The 20,454-nt window shown below is 36.9% G+C and overlaps 2 protein-coding genes across 4 annotated transcripts in view; both read right to left on the bottom strand.

The window, feature by feature from the left end:
• The window catches only part of MANBA (mannosidase beta), a 50,586-nt gene extending 49,018 nt beyond the window's left edge, over positions 1 to 1,568 (bottom strand). Inside the window, exon 1 of the mRNA XM_039350704.1 lies at positions 417 to 1,568. Within this exon, the coding sequence (XP_039206638.1) occupies positions 417 to 632 (216 nt within the window). The 5' untranslated portion in view covers positions 633 to 1,568. The remainder of the gene's footprint in view (positions 1 to 416) is intronic.
• Positions 1,569 to 13,397: 11,829 nt separating this feature from the next.
• UBE2D3 (ubiquitin conjugating enzyme E2 D3) overlaps positions 13,398 to 20,454 on the bottom strand; it is a 35,292-nt gene continuing 28,235 nt past the window's right edge. For 2 of the 3 annotated variants that reach the window (XM_039350703.1, XM_039350701.1), the window contains 5 exons: positions 19,578 to 19,655; positions 18,587 to 18,692; positions 17,188 to 17,281; positions 16,735 to 16,784; positions 13,398 to 14,864 (listed from right to left, as the gene is read on the bottom strand). In XM_039350703.1, coding sequence (XP_039206637.1) covers positions 16,736 to 16,784; positions 17,188 to 17,281; positions 18,587 to 18,692; positions 19,578 to 19,655 — 327 coding nt within the window. In that variant the 3' untranslated portion in view covers positions 13,398 to 14,864; position 16,735. The remainder of the gene's footprint in view (positions 14,865 to 16,734; positions 16,785 to 17,187; positions 17,282 to 18,586; positions 18,693 to 19,577; positions 19,656 to 20,454) is intronic. The other variant, XM_039350702.1, reaches the window with a different exon arrangement.

Here is a 20,454-nt window from a genome sequence, read left to right as displayed (position 1 = left end):
TCTTTATCCATCCTTCTGCCAGAATATCAGATTGGGCTCAGAGAAACCCAGTTAACACTGAGAAAAAATTCAACCCTTGTTTGCTTTTGTTGTTTTTGGTACAGATGTTGAAATAGCTTTCATGTGGCAACTTCTGAGTCATAGAACCACAGGGCTGGCAGGGACTTAAGGGATCTTCATGGGATCTAGTCTAACCCCCTGCTAAAAGTGGGAGCCTTATACCATCCCAGTCAAATCCAAGAGAATCCCTCAGGGACAATTCAGCCCGAATTTACCACTCTAATAGTAGACTCAATTGTCGCGGGATAACCACAGTTAACACACACACCCGCTCCTCCCCTCATCCGGGCTCGCGAGACACGTCCTGCCAACCACCTGCTTTCCAATGCGCGCAAGCTGGCCTGCCGTCACAATACCTGGATGAGACCCTCTCGGAACAAGGCGGTGTGCACGCAGCCCGGGACTTCGCCTTTCAGAGTCAGCGAGCCGTTCGCGTTGTTCACCCGCCAGCTGCCCCGCAGGCTGTGCACAGCTCCTCCTCCGGGTCTCGGCGAACTGGAACCGAGCAGGAAGCCGCTCTCGCACACGGCGAGCAGAACCGCCACCCCAAGCAGGCGATCCCCGCTCTCCATCCTCGGCTCTGCCAATAGAAGTTGAACCCAGGCCAGAGACTGGCTGGCAGAAGAGGAAGGCGGGGGACAGGATCGACGGTGGCACAGCGGGCAGTTGGTACTCCGAGTCCCGGGAGCCGCGTCAACCGAACTTGCCCGGAAAAGGGAAAACTCTCGGGGGCCTTTGGTCTCAGCGCAGAGGAAGAAATACGCCTGCGCGCATCTTCCACGCCTCCGGGCGCTGCAAACGGAAGGCTGGGCGCTTTCGTTTCTCGCGTCTGTAAAACGCGGTCGGAACTTGGGGAAAGAAGCAGAGCGAGGAGGCTAGGCGCGTGATCCCCTCTAGATGTTGGCGATGGTTCGAGGCGGTGGCAGCGCCTTTCTAAGAATGGCAAAAGGCGGCGGCGGTGCTGTTCTCGCGGCCTCGCAGCTTGGAAACTTCCTTCTCGGGCATGCCCCTTCCAAGTTCCCTCTTGCGGGTCGGCAAAGAGACTCGTTTTTTAAAATCGCCTTTTCTCGCCCCGCTCCCGCCGGCGTCAAGGTTGCATTAGTCAGATCGGGAAATCGCCTCCAGGCTACGTTCTCACGTTATTTATCCTTAGGTAACAGAACGCTGATTTGTTACACTCGGGATACTGCCTAAGAACTGGATTGAGGCGTTTCTGGTTCAGAGAATGTCTTGGAGCCGGGGGCAGGGGAAGAAGATTTGGGGATTTCAGTCTCCTACCCACTGTAATTTCTTTTATGAACGCCCTGTAAATTTAAGTTACTGCTTTGGCGACACATCCCTCGGCTACTCCATTTCTTTATGTGATGGAGTGGTGCTTTAGGAGTTTTTATTCAAGATTTTTGCCATCCTTAGGCTTTTTCCTATCCTGAGTTTGTAATCCTTCCACTAATATGTATTGCTGGTAGTTATACTGAATAAAAGGAGTTGTGCACTTTGTTCTCGCTTTCCAGACAATTGGAATGTAGCTCATTACTGGAATTTCACAGCATATAGATTACTTTATCACTTTTTAATTATCAATTTGATTCTATAACTCCCAGTGACAAGGTCCTTCAAGCTCTGAGTTCAGTAACCTTTTTGTTTAATTTCAGGGCCCTCCTGGGTGGTCAAGACGGGCTGAGAGAAAACCAATGAGTGGGGATGTGCAATTGTGTCAGCCTCTTTGAAGGAGAGGAGGTGCTTTAAAGGAGGCAGGTACTTTTCCATCATGGACAGTTCTGCCTAGTCCAGGGGTGTCAAACTCAATTTCATTGAGGGCCACATCAGCATTGCGGTTGCCCTGGGGGGGGGGCAGGTGGGTGTAGCCAGGGTGGGTGCAGCCTACTGGGTGGCCGTGGATGGAATGGGTGTGGCCTACTGAGTTGGCATGGCACGTTCGCGTGAAGGGGGCCTGTGGGGGCCTGCGCAGGACTGGGACAGATCTGAGGGTGTTTGGCAGAAGGGGGTGGGACGGGGCAAGTGCCAAGGCATGGTCCATTTCTTCATTCCTCACAAAGGGTGACACCTCCCCAGCATGCACCCAGGGGGGCAGGCCAACACAGCAGGGGTTGGTTCCTCACTGTTTCCAGACGGCCTTGTGAAGCTAAGATTGAATGCGTTTCAGCATAGATGGCCACCACAAAATTATACACTGGCTCCCGGCCGGCCTGGGTCAGGGCCAAGGCAGTGGGGGCCGTTCCCTCACTGTTTCCAGGATGGCTTTGCGGGCCACATGAAACCACTTCACGGGCCGCATTTCACCCCCGGGCCTTGTGTTTGACATGTCTGGTCTAGTCTCCAACATTCCCTTGGTGGGGAAGATTGTTAGAAAGATAATCAGACAGCGGTTACACTATATCTTGGAGGAAACAGATTACCTGAACCCATTCCAATTGCATTTCAGGCCTCGGTATTGAGACAGCTTTGAATGCTTATCCATTATCTTTGGCGGACCCGTAGCCATGAAAGCCAGCTGGGTGATTTGGGGCCAGTCACTCTCCCTCAACCCAACACACTTTACAAGATTGTTATTGCGGGGAAAGGAGGAGGAGGTGGAGGAGATTTTGCACATATTTGCCACCTTGAGTTATTTGTGTAAATAATAAAGAGGAAATAAATAATCAAATAAACTTCCTGAATTCCTGTTTTGAGAGCATAATATTTCATTGGCTCTTTTCCTCTAACATGAAGTTCATTCCTAGATATTACATATTTTTGCCAGAAGATCTGCAATTTTATATTTATAAATTCTTGGATAACTACCATCTGGATTTGGAGATATGTCTGTTTTCAGTTAGTAATGGATAGAACAAAAATAGGAAAAAAATGTATTCCTTCAAATGTTACTAAACTACAACTCTCAGCAGTGCCAGCTAGGGTTAAGATGCAGTCAGCTATATTAGCAAGTGGAGAAGTGTCTTTCCCTCTTCTTCTATTTCATGGTTGCTACAATTTCTCGGATACCAGTGTCTGAACAGATATTGTCAGGAAGAGAATCTTCTATACCAGTGGTTCTCAACCTGTGAGTCGGGACCCCAGTTGGGATCGAACAATCATTTCACGGGGGTCGCCAAACAACGCAGTCCGCCATTTTTCCCCCTTTTCCTTAGCTGTGCTACTCCCTTTTATTCTATTGGCTTTTGAAAGCCAATAGAATAGACTCTCTTGAATAGAGTCTAATTCTATTGGCTTTCAAAAGCCAATAGGAATTGTCCAGGTTGTCTCTGCCCTGCTGAGCCCGCCAAAAGTCCCATTCTGCAAGCAGTGCTGCACCAGTTGAGTAGTCCTTGACTTACGACCGGTTGAGTAGTCCTCAACTTACAACCGGTTGGGGGTCGCAGCATTAAAAACGTTGAGAACCACTGTTCTATACCTAATGCATTTATCTGCCTTACAAGCTCCGTTCTTTTACCATGCCTCTAATCTATAGAATTATGAAGTTGGAAGGTGCCATTTAGACCATTGGCTCCAGCCTAAATGATTCAAAGTCAGGGATTCCCAGAGAGATAGTTATCTAGTCTTTGCCTGAAAATACACTGTGAAAAGGAGCCTTTTTTCAGTTGAGTCATCAGTAAATGACTTTACTGTTAAAGTCATTTGCTTTACTATTACTTTAATAACATTTAATCAGACTCTACATCAGGCATGTCAAACTCATGATGTCACATAACATTGCGCGACGTATCGCAACTTTTTCCCCTTTGCCAGCAATGGGGTAGGGCGTGGTTTTGGTGTGACGCATCCGGCCCGCAGGCCAGCAGTTTGACATGCTTGAAACTCAAATCCATTATTCCATGTCCTGCACAGAATACTTCAAGTCTCTAACTTTTTTCTAATGATATCTTTTCAGATATTTTTAGACTGCTTTCTGTTAAACAAGCCAAAACCATTGGCTGGAGGATTTAATCTGTTCCTTGGTTAGTTTTCCTGATTCTGATTAAGATTAATTTGGTTGTTCTTTGTGATTGAAAAATATTTTCCCAAAACCTTTTTGTAATCTCACATTTACTTATTTCCACGTTTACACGCTCTGAGAGGGTTGAAACTATGATTGCACAGCCCACGTCTGCTGGTTTTCCAGCATGTATTAGATAAAGAGATTAAAATCTGAACTTCTAAAATATATTTATTTAGTAGAACAGAGAACATACGCAATACTACAAATATAAATTATTTCCAGAAGGGTAATAGTGATGTTACTCAGTTCCAAGAAAAAAAAAAGAAATTTTCTAAGATAGTGATGGTGAGCCTATGATACATGTGTCAAGATGACATGCCACATTTTGGGTGACATGCTAGTATTTATGAACCCCAACAACTATTCTCAGAAGTATGGAAATTACACAAGAGGGTTGTGCATTTGCATGACCCCCAGAGCCTCTGAAAAATCACACAAGAATGGGAAGTGCTTTTGTACAATTTTCAGAAGTTGCAGAGGCCACAAAAGAGCATCCTCCAAAGCAGGGGTCTCCAACCTTGGCAACTTTAAGACTTGTGGACTTCAACTCCCAGAATCCCTCAGCCAGCAAAGTTGAAGTCCACAAGTCTTAAAGTTGCCAAGGTTGGAGATCCCTGCTCCAAAGCTATTTCAAAAATGAAGGCCTTGTATGACCTGAAATAGCCTCAAGTAGGCCACAGGGGCCTGTCAACTGAAAGAAACCAAGCAGTGTACGGCAGATTTGAGGAGCGCTAGGCCTTGGAGGCAATCACGTCTTGGAGAATGATGTGAGGCAACCTTTTTGAGTGGCAATGGTGGCACTAGGACTGAAGTCAAGGGCTAAACCTTTACTTCAGGCCCAGACGTGGTGCTGCTGAGTGCAGCTATTCAAGGTGGCCTAGATCGGTCATGGGCCAGCAGAGTCATTAATTTTTGACATGTCAAGCCCCAAAGGTTCACCATCACTGATGTAGGGCATGACGTTTTGTAAATTACAGGTTACTTCAAAGATCTATGAAGTCATGATTAGTGGTAACTACACTCATGTGTACTATATATAGCTGTAGAGGTACAGAAACTTTGAGCAGTCAGGCATCATATTTTTTAAAAGAATAATTGTGGTCGCCAATTGCCATGTTGAAACCAAGGAGGGCATAACTGGATTTTTTTTTTTAAAAAAAAAATGCCCATCACAGAGTAGCAAAACATCTGGAATAATGTAAAACAAAATATCCCATTGTTTTTCTGTATTAGGATAGTGTAAAACACGGACCAATCAGGGCAGAATGAGAAGTATTGTTTTTGATCTTCCACATAAATAAAAGATGCTAAGGCAATCCCCAGATATCATGGAATCTGCCCAGGTAGATGGAAACACCAGATGCAATTAGTGAACTAGATCCAGTTCTTCCGCACAGAAGAGAAATGGCAAATTAAGATGACAAAATTTAATAATCTAGTATAGAAAAGAATAACATTTATCATTTATACCTCTTAACTAATACATTTTCAAAATGTCATAATGACCTACATTTTTCTCAAATATTACTGACTTCTTTCTGCCCCATAATATCTATGTTGTTGATTTAAGAGAGTATTATACATCTGATTCCATAATAGATTGATTAGCTTTTAAAATACATTTGCAAACATTTAAATTACTCTTTCAACAAGATTAAATTTAATTTAATTTGATAGTTTACCTGTTTCACTGCAAAAGCACATAATAGCTTACTAACATACCTAGTCCACTGAATCTCTAAAATACATAGACCATAAAACAACACTGGAAGTTTTTTAAGAAAAGACTGGACAGCCATTTGTCCGAAATGGTATAGGGTTACATGCCTGGGTTGGACTAGATGACCTCCAAGGTCCCTTCCAACTACTACTTCTTCTTCTTCTTCTTCTTCTTCTTCTTCTTCTTCTTCTTCTTCTTCTTCTTCTTCTTCTTCTTCTTCTTCTTCTTCTTCTTCTTCTTCTTCTTCTTCTTCTTCTTCATAACAACAATTTGTTATCCGGATCCAATACTTAAGCTTACTGGAACAGCAACTTACTGAATTCCTTTTTTTAAAATAATAATTTAATTAAAAATTACTATATAAAACTTAATACAAAGAACAATAATAAAAATAAAGCTGCAGAAAAGAACACCTTCTACAATCTTGATCTTCAGTCCCTTCAAATAATGTCCTAAAACTTGATTTTTTTCTTTGCTCTTCTCACAAAATTCTTCAAAGCTTTAACATGCCTTTTTTTGTATATCCAATTTAGGAAAATATTTCAGTCATTCTCTTGGTTTGTTATTTGTACATCCCTTTTAACTATTAAGACATCAGCTTTTGTTTTTCTTTGTTGGTCAGTGTAGTATCTTTTTCCATATGATTCTTCTCCTTCTTAAATCCTATTTGAAAAAAATTCAGTCATCTGGTAAAACTTGTTCTTCTTCCATAAATAAAGTCTATCTATAGAGGCAAACATCCGTCAACTTCTGGGTTAAGTGCTCAAAAATATCCTTCAATATGTCAAATGTTAAAATGTTTTGCTCCATTCTCCAGTATGCCCTTCTCCTTTAATTGTAATCTTTAGTACTTTCTGGTTTCCACTAGTGTCCAAGCTTCAAAGGACCATCCCATCATGTTGTTTAAAGATACAAAAAAAATATTTCCCATGGGAAGAATTCTTGTAATTAATTCCAGAATTATATTTCAAATTTATCTGAACCCTTAGTCCAAGTTGTAGCTTTTTAAAATCAGTTTTAATCACACTTTGCTGCTAATGCCAGTTTTTTTTCATCCTTAAACTTGTATATAAATCTTTTTTGACTAAGTATTGAAAGAAAATTATCCAGAGCTGTCAAATTTGTCAATCCAAAGTTCTCCAATAACTGAAAAAAATAAATAAAAAGCAATTTCTGAATGTGATTAGAAAAAGAAATAGCAAACTCAGTGAGTACTAACCGTGAGTAGATCAAGATATCTATTCCTTTGTCTCCCAAATGAACAACTGTAAGGAGCACTTGTGGTCAATCTCAGATCTTCTCTTTGTCCAGAGAATTATTACAAACAGCTTGTCAACTTGCCAGCTCTTCATTCTGCTGCAGTCAGTGGCTCTGCTTTTAGTGGAACCATCTTCACTTCACCATTTCTTCCCCCAAAGCCTTCCAACTTACAGAATTCACAATATGACTTATGCTGCTAAGAATTCTGGTAGCTGCAATTGTAGCATACTAAAGAGTGTCTCGGTGGTGAAAGTTGTACCCTTAAGAGTTTCTAGAAAAAAAAATGAGTATCTAATTCAGGAAAATACTTTCCAAAAGACATGATGTTGTTAATTGACCACAAAAGGGCTTGATGGTTAGACAATTTGGGATTCAGCAAATATACAGAAAATAGGAATTAAATGGGTTGATTACTATACATGAAATCTCAGTGTTCAGAGATGAAGTGTCACCAAATATCAGTTCTGAAAACATCAGTGCTGTTACTACCCCAGGAAGCACTTGGCTGATTGGGGCAAACAGCATAGATTATATGGTACTTTGCTCTGTTCATTTTTATTTCTAACAATTACTCTTTTTTAACTGGAAGCATTGAGTAGACTGTATGTCATACTCTATTGCATTTATTTATTGTTTTGCTTGCCACAATCAAAAGACTATCCTACTAGCTTTTCTTTTTGTACTTCTAATAAGTTTGTTTTGCTATTGTATTTTACATCTTTGTTGCATTAATTTATAGGGGAAAATGAACACTGAAGTCATTTGCTATTATTTATATTTATATAGACAAATCAGAGACCATGAAAACATGCAACAAGTTTTCAAAATATCTAGTATTAGGTAGCTTGTGCTCAAAAGCTTTCAACCCAAATCATGCCTGTTGGATATCTTTTATTAGTAAACATATAAAGTGAAAAATAAGGCAACCTGTTTATGTGGACTTATTTATCCATGTTAAGCATCCAGCTCCTTCACCATTTACAATAGGTGAATAGAGTCAAACTTGCTCAATTCAATTTATATGATAAAGCAAGCTGCTGAAAATGTACCCATTCAACACAGCAGTAATTCAAATGTTGAGAGAAATCATAGAACCATGGATATCAAGCTATGAGTTTTAGCAAGTCCTATTATTAGATTGCTAATAATAAATATTCATTCTGTTCTTACAAAGAGCATGTTCTGCTTCACCCAACTTCTCTTTGTGTAGCAGTAGTTTCTTAAGACAAGGACTCCAGGGAAATCCAACTGCAAATAATCTGGATTTGGCTGAGTTGGTGGCACAGTAGCTTGTTTGGAGCCCAGTATCGCCACAGTCAATTATCCCTCCATAAATGTTGGAGGATAACAGTTAACTAAATGTAGACATCTTAAACTGCATATTAACATTATGCTAATACACCATTATGCATGGTGTATTAATCCAGCTGCTATATCTATAGCTTAATGATTGTTGATTCAGCTTAGCAAATCATGATTAAAGTCATGTGCAAATTGAGAAGCACTTTACTGTGTCTTCTTAAGCATATCTACTCAAATGTTTCTTGCAAGAAATTATCTGAAATACAGAAAAAAAAACACATCTCAAGATGTTAAGTCTTCTTGCCAGACATTATGAGGACAAAGTAACTCATTCCTTAAACATTCTGACCAGATAGCAAACTTACCAAGGGTGGAATATGACTACAAACATATCCCGTTTTTTTTTTCAGTCTAATCTATATCATCAAACTTTCAAGATCTTCAGAAGGCTTACTTTGAGTTTTGGATAGGAAGTAGCTATCAAAGAGACTTTTGGTAGTGGTGCTTGTTATGCAGAAGCTCTGGAGACATTACTTGCATGCACCCTATGATCTCTTTGGTTCCCATAAAGAAATTTGTATTCATAGAGATCTTTTAAATGACTTATAGCTCAGGACTGTGTTTTACAAACTTTATAATTTTAAGATATGATTGGATTTTATTTAATATTATTTTATGTATTTGAAAGAGTTTCATTTATATTGTAAATTGATCTGAAATACCTGAAATGTCATATTTATTAAACCAATACTGTTTTATGTCATTCTTCATACATGTATGAAATAACACCAGCTTAAATAGTCTGAAATTTACTTGTGCAACTATAGCATTCCTGAAATTTTAAGAAGCTGCTTAGATGGACTGTTCATGTGCAAGTCAAGGTTTCCGTTTGTATACTGTTAATCAGAATTGTTTTCACATTTCAGAGTTCCCATGAAAATCTGTATGATCCTTCCATAATCTTTAAAGCCAATAATTATCATCAAGGTTTTATTTTCCATTTAATTTCAATGGTAATAATCTAGGAAAATGCATCAAAGGAGCACATACCAACACTGTTGTGCTTTTAATGGAAAAACAAAGCTAATGAAAAAACAACCACTTATACAGTTTATTGCTATTAAAACAGGAAGTGACTTGGGCTGTTTCTGAAAAAAAAAAGGTTTTTATGAAGAAGTGAAAGATTAAAATCTGCAGGACAAAAAAAGTCTGCTTCTAGATTTATAGGATTACCTTGGTAGTTTTTCATATTTTTCTTGGCACAAAATTCCAATTTCTGTTTGTGTTCCAATCCTAATTATTAAAATTCCAATTATCTAATATTTTATTTGTTCAATTTGTGAGGTACTCGGGATAAAAATTTTCAACACATCCTAAATACACGTGATTGGATGTGACTGCCATGCCTACCCATTGTTCACTGCTATCAGACTTTTTAAAAACAGACGGCCAACTAATGTTGTCCTTGTTTAAAATGGACCAAACCAAAACTAACAAAAATCCTATTAAGTATGTGTCGTTTTCAGAGTACTATAAATTGATTTCATATACCATATATAGTGTACAAAACTCAGCCCCCATAGGCCAATCATAAGTTTTTCCCATATGAAATGTATTTAGAATATTCGAAGGATGTGTCAAGAAAACAAGTGTTGAAAGGAAAATGGTGGCCAATTGGAACATTTAATGCAATTAATATAAGTTGTCTATGGGGGGGTCTATCTTTTGGCATGCTCTATATATTGAGAAAAGTAACCCGTGATTCAGATTGATCACATATCTTCTCATTTCACAACTTGATTGACAGCTCATGGTCAGTACATGGTCCAAATGCTGTTGCTTTCCAGAAATTTGAAGAACCCTAAGTGAAAATGTAGTTCATAGTATGGCTTTTTAATGTACTGAGCAAATCTCCCAAATCTGTTGAGAGAGAAACCAAAATAAAAATAGTAAATAATAATAGCCAAACTAGGTCACTTTCACACACACTCCCAGTGGGCACATTGATCACCCAAGACCTGGGGGAGAACTGCAAAGTTTTTCTAAAGGCTGGCAGGGTCAGGACCAACTAAGCATGTACGTGGGATTATTCCAAAGGGCAGGCACTGTTATGTAAATGGGACCCCTTCTGGGTCCCACCTGGTGGCACATCAAGGGAAGAAACCCAAACCTGCCTACCCTATTAGAATGAGTGGGATGGGTATTCTTGGGAAAAGAACTCTATCAAGTCATCCTGACCTATGCCATGTTGGGTTTTAGAAAGATCTTTACCACATCATTTTAACCATATCATTTTGCACTATTAGAGTGGTATTTAAAAAATAACTGTTGGAAGCATAAAATTTGAACAAAATCAAGTTTAATTTTAAACTTCAGAGAAATACTTTTCTAATTAGGTTAAAGTACCATTGTCCTTTCCACTTGAGGCTCTAAAACAAGCCTAAAGTTTAATTCCATGGATGAAATGACTGATCCAAGTGTTCTTAAATTGGGTTCTATCTTGGATTACATTTAGTATGTTCCTTGCCTGGTGCAGTTACATAGAAGAGTGGTGCAATACCTGTAAATCACCTATATAACTACTAACACCCTTCCTATAGACCACAGTAGCCAAGGCCACTGGGAGCTTTGATTTAGCAACACCCAATTTGGAGTGAGTAATTCTCAGTTGCATTTATCCAAGCTTAAGAGATCCAATTCTTCCAAAAAAGCATTGTAGACATTTAATGAAAGGTAAATCATGTGTTGGAGTTGCTTTCAGAACATTCCACATTGTTAATATTCTAACAAAGTCATGATTCATCTTGGGAAAATCAAGGACAACTTCAAGATGTATTTGTATGCCGTCTACTCCCAAAGGCTCAGACCTGCTCTAAGATGGTTTATAGGCCTTCTAATGGCATGGTCAGTGGTTGCTTTACCATAAATGCAGTTCTCACTACTCCAGCATTAACTCAATAGCATAAGGATGTAACAAAAACTTGGCACCAGTTTCTTCACAGTAAGGCAACTTCTCTGATCAGTACAAAAACCTGAACAGTTGCAGGAGGGCTACATACACAGCTCAGGACTAATGCCAAAAAATAAGAGTGGTCAATCACTATGAAATGCTCTGGAGCCACTTAACAGGTTAGTCAATAAAACCACAATACTGCAGTTAAATTTAAAGCTAGTCAAACCAGTATTATAAAGACAAAACAGCTGCTCTTTTAGTTACTGAAAAATACTTAAGCATGTAACATGGTCCTGAAGGTAATTTAGCCTCATCTATAAAAAGAAAGTTGACTCTGCCAAGTTATTTCTAGGAAATAGAGAGCAAGGAATACATGAGCTGAATTAAGACCTACACTAATATCTTAAATGAGAGGATTAAGTTAGTTAAAACTCCAATGTATTGTTACTGCTAATAACAATCCCTGGTGTGCGTGTATATGTATGAATGTTAAGATCACACAACAGGTTGTGAGAAAAAGGGTTCAAGACCAAGATTCAATCTATTTTCAGCTCATCTATTTCTTATTTCTAGGAAGAAACAGAAGATAGCATCTGGAAAAAATTAAAATATTAGTCCTTGTTTAGCAACTGTTCAATTATGACTGTAATGAAAAAGTAACTTTATGTCCAATTCCTGTGACAACCATCTCTAAAGCAAACTTTGGTATTTGGGGATTCTGAAGAAAGATCATAAGCACTCATGTTTTCATTTGATGACTGCTTTGCTTAACGGCCACGTTGCCAATGCCAATTGTGGTTGCTAAATGATTATCTGTATTTGCCCTGCAAAGTGGAATTCTCTTTTGCTTGCCCGGTTGACATATAGTACACTAGGACTATAACATGATTCCTAGACTGATTAGGACCATGCCAAAAAGTCAGATAACTCATTTGATGTACTGCAGAAAGAACTACATCTACATGACCTCAACATACCTGAGATCGCTATTGCACTGGTAGACAAAATGATGTGGGGATAGCAGTCTTATTTTGCCATCCTCCAAGCATAGATCAATGATGAAAAGAAGATGTCATGACACTCCTTATATTTATTAAACACTCTGATAGGATAGAATCAAATCAATCTTTTTCCAAGGCTAAGTAAGTAAACTTTTCCAAGGCAAACATAAATGTTAAGAAGTACAAAGGTCTTGGAATTATAAACTGGGTGTAGGGAAGCAGTAAATTCTGAAATAGGCATTTATACAGAAAATCTAATCCACGCATGTTCCTAATCTTTATGAAGTCTGAACCCATGGTTTATGGGTAAGACTACACAGCAGAATAATCAATTGTAACCTGTTAATGTTGTTTATTCAACCTATGAGTTTTGTTACTTTGTCAAGCATGAGGGGAAAAGAGGCTTATATAGCATGCCATTTAAGATGCTTCAGGAAAGGTGAATTCTTCTGTAATTACAACTACATGACAATCAAATCTTATGTGTTTAAGTTTGCAAACAATCAGTGTTATATTAGAAGTCAGCCTGTATCATTGGGAACTATAATCTCAACATATCTAAAGGGCATGGGCATCAAGTTGAAGAATGCTACCTTAGTAACATTTTAGTAAAAATGCCACGTTCCCTATAATTAAGGATTTTATTGCAAACTGAACAAAGGAGCCTCATTTTAATTGTTGGCCCTGATTCTTCAAGTAATCTTTCTTCACCCTGTAAAGTTGCTTTTACTAACACCGTAATACATCCAAAGCACTTGAGCGGAATTTGGTGTACAATACTGACAAAACTGAACTCACCAAAATGTATTAAAAAAAAAAAGTTGAAACAAATCATGGCCAAACCTGTTCCCCTTTCATAAAATGTACAGACTACTTTTATTTTACAATATTTCCAAAATTATGTTGAGGAAAAAGCATTAGGATGCACACAGCAGTGCTAAAGATGGAAGTAGACGTGGCAGAAGCACAAACCCATAGCACAGGACTAGAAAATACTGAACTATAGACTTGGATGGAGACGAAATTATGATGCAGAAAGGATAAAATCCATCATTATCAAACAAGAATTAGTGGCACAAGTCAGTGCTTCTCAAAACAGAAAAATACTGTAGCAATGACTTTATTAATTTTTAGTCACCCTAAAATAGTGATCCTTGCAGCAAAAAATGTTTGTTAATATAGGTGGTAGCATGATAATCCTTTGGACAGCAAACATCCCACATTGAAAACTCACTTCAACACAACCTCATGACAATTCCCACATCAAAACAGTACTTTATTTTGCAATTTTGCCTCTTTACTCCCACAAAAAGATCTTTCAGCTGTCAAGTATACAAGGCGAAGAAATGCTTCTCAGTTAGCAAGCTGGGTGCATTTGGTGAAGTCTCCACAATACACCTGTACATATATCATCTGAGTTCCAAGTCTGTAATTGAAAACTTGGTTCCCAGGACCTTGTGTAGCTCACTAAAGTCTACACTACTAGGTTAGCTTATTAATTCTGCATATTCCAGGGCTGATCAATGTGTCAACCTGAACACAGACCAAGTATTATAACTGAACATGGCAAAAGGTTCACTCTACTAACTTCACATCATTATTTGATGTCAAACAATGAGGCAAATCCCAACAAGTATATACAAAAACCACCTTTGCTTTTACAAAAGACTTTGTTTCCCATACTGATTAATTCAGGCAGCTAACTCATTGGTTTATGTAACTTTATTGAAGAAAATAAAATCAATTACTAGGAGAGCTATTAGTTGATCATTCATCCATTGACAACTTGCATCATTTATTCAGTGCTATATTAAACTGCTGTGGAAGATAGATTAACTAATAGCTCCAAGCATCCTAACAAAATTTAAATGAGAATTACAAAAATGTTCCGAGACCCTATTTTGGAATACAAGGGATGTTGGACTTCCAATCTCCATTCTCTGTAGAACAAGAACTGGTCATTCCTTTATTGACATGCATAAGATACATCACGTGTTCTGTTCTGATGATGCTACAAGTTCTGTACCAATTCTCCAACCATACCAGTTATGAGCACAAGTATGTCATGAAACCTCAGTCTCTAACACTGGAAGGTTTTAAAACAAGATGGATGATGCTACAGCAATGCTATTTCCTGTGATGTGAGCAAACTGAACATCCATCTCCCCTCCCTTTGGGTGATTTCTTCAGAAGGACTGTTAGAGCAGTGAGAAATGATTTCAATCTCATAACCAAGTTAGAGTGAAGACATTGGCCACAACACACATGCTCCATTTAAAGAATTCTGAATCTTGGGCAATTGTTCTTGTATAACTACTTTACAAATTCTAAAAAGCAGTTATTGTCCAAAGCTGGAAGAGCTAAAGTCTTCTCAGATGAGCATGTGCATGAATGGATAGAGGTAAATTTTAAAAAAAAAATAGATGAGGTCTGATAGGGGAGCAGCCGGATAAGAAAATCAAAAAAGAACAGTAATTTAAAGTTTATTCCAGCTATAATGCAGGTTATTCTGACTTAAGGTAGCATCACATGGCATACTTCTGAGTCCATTCCCGAGATATTCTGTTGTACCTGGAATAGAAAAAAAAATACTTTTAAAAAGTTTAAATCTTTTTAAAAGATTATATATTTTATACATACGTAGATATAGATACATATCAGAAAAACCAGAGCCAGCAATAAAAATGTAACATATTACAAATTTCGATGCTGGCCTTTGTCTATAACTAAAGTTTGATCTGACATATAGTTCTTTGCAATGACTCATGGACATAATCATTTTTATACTAACTTTATAAAATATTTAACACATTCCAATGAAAACTGGAAAAAATTAGTTTCTAAAATGGAAATAATATATAAGTCAATAACAGGAACACCTCAAATCATTATGAAAATGGTTATCAATGAAGAAAATCTACTTGGCTTTCTGGAAATGTGAACATCATGAAGGGGCGTTTTATCAAGCATTCACGTAAAAAATCCAAAATTTCTGGATATAAATAAATGCACTGATTCAGAAGTTCTTAAAGATTAATGCACAATTGAATCAGATTTTTTTTTCCTTTTGGAACTGATGGAAACCTCATGTGGAGGTTTCCATTTGGAACTGCTGTGAAATCTCATTTTCCTATATGACAACTGCAGCGAAATTATCATATGCTTGAATATTCAACACATAAACAAGAGAGGAATGATTATGACATTGATGGAGCTTGCAGAAATTCTAAAACTAATTTTGTTGATTAGAGAAAAGACAGTATCTATATTTATGGTAGAGTGGAAATCCCTTGCAGATTTTTGCATGAAACAGGAAAAAAATGCACTTATGACTTATGTTTTGAAGATTAGGAAAAAAGGATAGAAGCTAACCTTTTTTTATAATCATAGGGTAGGAAATTAGAAGCTTCTTTTTTCATTTTTTCTTTCTGAATTTTTGTCTTTTCTTTTTGTTTTATTCTATAATAATTTGTATTAAGTTTTTATATTCTCTTTAAAACTTTCAATAAATTCAAATTTTAAAAAGTTAACTAAAAATTTACGTAGATTTCTTAGTACATAATGTTCTTATTCAAAATTTTAGGATAAATTGAGTAATCTCTTTCCAAAAAGCAAGAGTTTTATGTCTTGCTTTTTGGAATGAGATTACTCAATTTATTTGAATGGAAGTTTTAAAGAGAATATAAAAACTAGGAAATCAGAATTCTTGGGTGTGCATTATCTCTATAATTTCCTATGATTCAATTCTACTAACTGGTATCAACTTCAGTATTCACTTGGTCATTGGATAGTGTTGGTAAGAGTGAGAATCATCAATATAATATTTTTTCCACAATTTTACAAGTTTTGGAGTGGATTCTAGACAAAGCTCACCTGCCAATTTTGATATAGCATATAAAAATACACAGTGTTGCATATTAGAAATCACAATGTAATATGCAAGTATAAGTGGATATTCTTTCTAGCAAAACTCCACACAAACATCACAAACCCTTAGATACTAAATATAGCCAGCCTCTCGCATAAGCAGGGATTGTGAGAGAACTGTGCAGAACTCCACTGAAATCAAGTCAGTGCTAATTTACATGCTCAGTTATTATGTTAGTGTCTACCTATACATGCCTATAGGCTTTTGTACTTCTGAATTTAATCTGCTAAATAATTTAAATTATAAGTAGAGCCACATTTGTGCTGAATAGAAAATACTTACCAGCTAAGTGATTTTTCCAGAACCAAGAAATATCTACAAAACTTTTAAATATTTGACTATTCTCATCTAGCCATGCAGATAGGCCTCCCACGCTGAATACAATCAAGCAGTTAAAACTTTGTATTTCAGTGACTTGAACAATCTTTTGTTAGTTAATCCAGTGCCTTAAGCATGCTGCACTCAAGTGCTGAAGTCCCCACATCATTAATGCACCATGAAGTGCAGTCTTACCCTACAGCATAGCGTATTTCTCTGTCCACTCTCTTGCTAACCTATTGTACCTAATTAGATAAGTATATTTAGTAACACAGACAAGCCAATAGAGCCCTATTAAATTTATCTGGGCAGATTTAATTGCCAACACAAAGCAGAACTACTAATAGATAATTTTAGTTTACTTCGAAACAGAAAGCAATATTTAAATTATCTAAGTAGCGCACAACTTTTGTTCCCTCAACTCGAAACTATTACCAGAGTGTTCTCATTTATAAATTTTCCATAGTAATTTTAAACTTGAAAGTAATGTCAATATTTTGTACAGTGTAAAAATTCTATTCTAGCATGCTACTGAAGTTTCCAAATTAAAAAACATGAATATTTTATCCAATTCTGTTTTAAACAGCAGCAATGACTCTACTGTTCTTTAGCCATCATTTTTTAAAAAAAAGACAAAGTTATACTTACTTGTCTCTGTCTGTTTTATAGATGCGCGCAATCTCTGGCACTAGGGGATCATCTGGATTTGGATCACATAACAGTGAACAAATGGATAAGAGAACTGAAACAAATAGAAAAGAGCATATAGAAAATTGTAAATAGTTCAAAGAACAAGTTATTTACTTCTGCATGTGCAGGTAGAACATACAGTCCCATTTATTTTATTTCAAAAAGATTATCTCTAGTTTAAAAAAACAGCTTAACTTGATCACCAGAAACCTTATACTTAGTTTGTTTGGCTATGCCCCTATGTATCCCTGCACCATACTATTCTGAATAGTCTGATAGTTTTGAGTTTGAAAATAGTTTGAGTTTGAACTCATATGACTCACTGCTCTGTATGCCAAAACAAGATTCTTCTCTTTCTTTGTCTTGGCTTCTTGATAATCTAAAGCAGGGGTGTCAAACTGCCGGTCCATGGGCCAGACGCATCATCGCAAAACCGTGCCCACCCCATTGCTGGCAATGGGAAAAAAGTTCCGATACGTAGCGGGACGTCATGTGATGTCGTGAGTTTGACATGTCTGATCTAAAGGCATATAAGTCTAAAAAATAAAATTAGCAAGAAGCCACTCAGCTTCTCTTTAATGACTGAGCCTTAACCCTTAGAGATATATTATATTTCAACAGGGACTGGCAGTTTTTAACATCAATGATAATAGGGAACACTTATATAAAATTAATAACAATGATGATGACGGGAAAGTGAAAATTCAAAAGGCACAAGTGTCTCACCATGTGAATGCACACTTCAAAGCATCAATTGAAGCTAAATACCTTGAACTGAATTACACTTTATGCTACTCTCTTCCTATTAGTATTTTTGGGATATTTTTCCGAGAAAATGGAGATAAATCTGTGGGACAATTGCATGGCTGGGAAAAGTACTGGTGGGTAATTGCCTCAAAATAACAGTCAAATATCATGCTAAAATAGAAAGGAAAGTAATACAAATCCTAGTACATACAGTATTAAGAATTTTCAAAATTTGTCAGTATAGGAAAGGATCATTCTGTAATACTCTAAAACAAATCCTTTCAAACCAAATTCCAGGGACTATTCAGAATTACCGAAATAAATTCTTCAATCTAGAAGCAGAATAATTCCATGGGTGGTCCAAAACCAAAACATAGCTCTTTCAACCAGAATACTTTGAATCATTTCAATTTGCTAATCTGCCCTTAGAATGACATGATCTGGGAGGAAACAAAAGATTCAGGAGTTTTCTAGAATATTCTGTTCCTGGAATGACAAATTTTGTATAGTCTAAATATAAAACGCATACATTCAAGCTGCTTTTTGTCAACAAAATACAAAAAACCCCAAGAATATCCACTAATGCCAATATTCATCCAAATATGCTTACCTTTAGAAATAGTTAAAGCAGGAGACCACTGTGACCTTAGAATGTCAAGACAAATGCTGCCATTACTGTTAATATTTGGATGATAAATTCGTGTTGTAAATGCAACCTAAAAAATTGAGATCAATCTGTAATCAATATACAGAATTTTTTCAGATTAAAAATACTGGTTCTCAATATTTAGAATATACACAATTCCGCTTAACAGTATCAAAGAGAAGAATGTCTGCTTGGTAGACTTCATATAAACTTAATTTTTTATATTCATAGCTTGAAATGTAATTCTACAAGTGGAATACTTACAAGGTATGCAAATTCAATTCTATACAACTGCTATTTTTCTAATTAACAAAAACCACTCTTTCTGTCAGTTTCTTCAGAAATATATTCAGAGTTAGTGTAAAATCTAATATATGCTATATCACATCACCTTTCTCTATGTTTGTTACTTGAAACTGCATGGGCAGGGGAGAGCTATTTAGTTCTGGGGCAAGTATCAAAATAAAACCATTATAATTTTATCATTTGGAAATATATATATTTTCAACTTCCAGAACTATTTTTACAATGTTTTATTATTCTCAGGCTGGTAGGAAAAATTCACAATGATGTTACACATGACAGACTCAAAGAATATGGAAGTGTCATTAGTCTAAAACAGTGAAAATTGGCTATGTTTAAAAAAAAAACCCATAATACATTGTATATCACAGCCCAAATATCTGTATGTGTCACCAAACTATATTATAATGACCTGAAAGCATGTTCAGTAACTGCAGCTACAATCATAAAGCAAATATATTTTAAGGAATTCTGTAATTATTTGAATGTAATAGATCTGTAATCCAAAGGGTAAGTCAGTGTATAGATATGAAGAAGTGATTTCTTTATGCCTTTTTGGCAAGTCAAAATGCTTTAGCAATAGTTACAGTCTATTACTTGCCGATTCGTGCAGAAATTCAATGTTTTAAATTAAGTTTCCATCTTTACTTACCTTAGGTGGCTTGAAAGGGTAGTCTGTGGGGAAATGAATTGTCAGAAAGAAAACACCGCCTTGATATGGACTGTCATTCTGGCAAAGAAAAAAATTCAGAAGTTAAACATTTCTGTAGGAACTATAGTTTAAGAGACATTGAAGAATTATAGTAGCTAACTAAAAGTAAAACTACCTGCAGCAAAATGACTCATATACTAACACTTAAAAAGCACACTTTGACAATATTAACAATGGGATGCACCTGATGATAGGCTGACTTCAACATTTCCTTCTGCATAAACAGTCCTGGAAATGTTCAAGAATATTGCTACATGTTCTGACATAGTATAGAAGACAACAATGACATTTATGGACCGCCTTTACTGGCGTCAATACGGTTTCATGAATATTAAATCTAGCCAACATATCAGTTTCAGCTGTACTATTATATTGATTTTTGGCCACAATAGTTTATTTTATCATGATGTGCAAACTTGCCATAAGGAATAAAATCTCTTAAACAAAAAGTATGATTATGAAGCCCACAAAAGAAGCCATGATATGGTTTTTCACAGGTACAGTGTTACATAGAGGAACTATCTTACTGAAATAAAGTGTTTTTAAGAAGTAAAAATCTTAAACAAAAGTGTTTCCATGAAAATTGTAAATCAAAGATCATACTATTAGCATATTCTAAAGCAGAGATTCCCAAGCAGGGGTGCTCACCCCCCCTCCCCCAGGTGATGCGAGATGATATTCCAGGGGGTGCGAAAACTTGGGTTTAGAAGTTTCAAAATTATAGTGCATATGCATAATTCGTTTTGAACTTTTGTAAGGGGTGCAAGAATATATCAGAAGCGTTGTAGGAATGCAGGGTATAGAAAAGATTGGGAAC

This window comes from Crotalus tigris, unplaced genomic scaffold (assembly GCF_016545835.1).
Source record: "Crotalus tigris isolate CLP2741 ecotype Arizona unplaced genomic scaffold, ASM1654583v1 scf7180000018350.1424685, whole genome shotgun sequence".
In the NCBI taxonomy this organism is placed as follows: Eukaryota; Metazoa; Chordata; class Lepidosauria; order Squamata; family Viperidae; genus Crotalus; species Crotalus tigris.
This window is presented reverse-complemented; position numbering and strand designations above follow the sequence as displayed.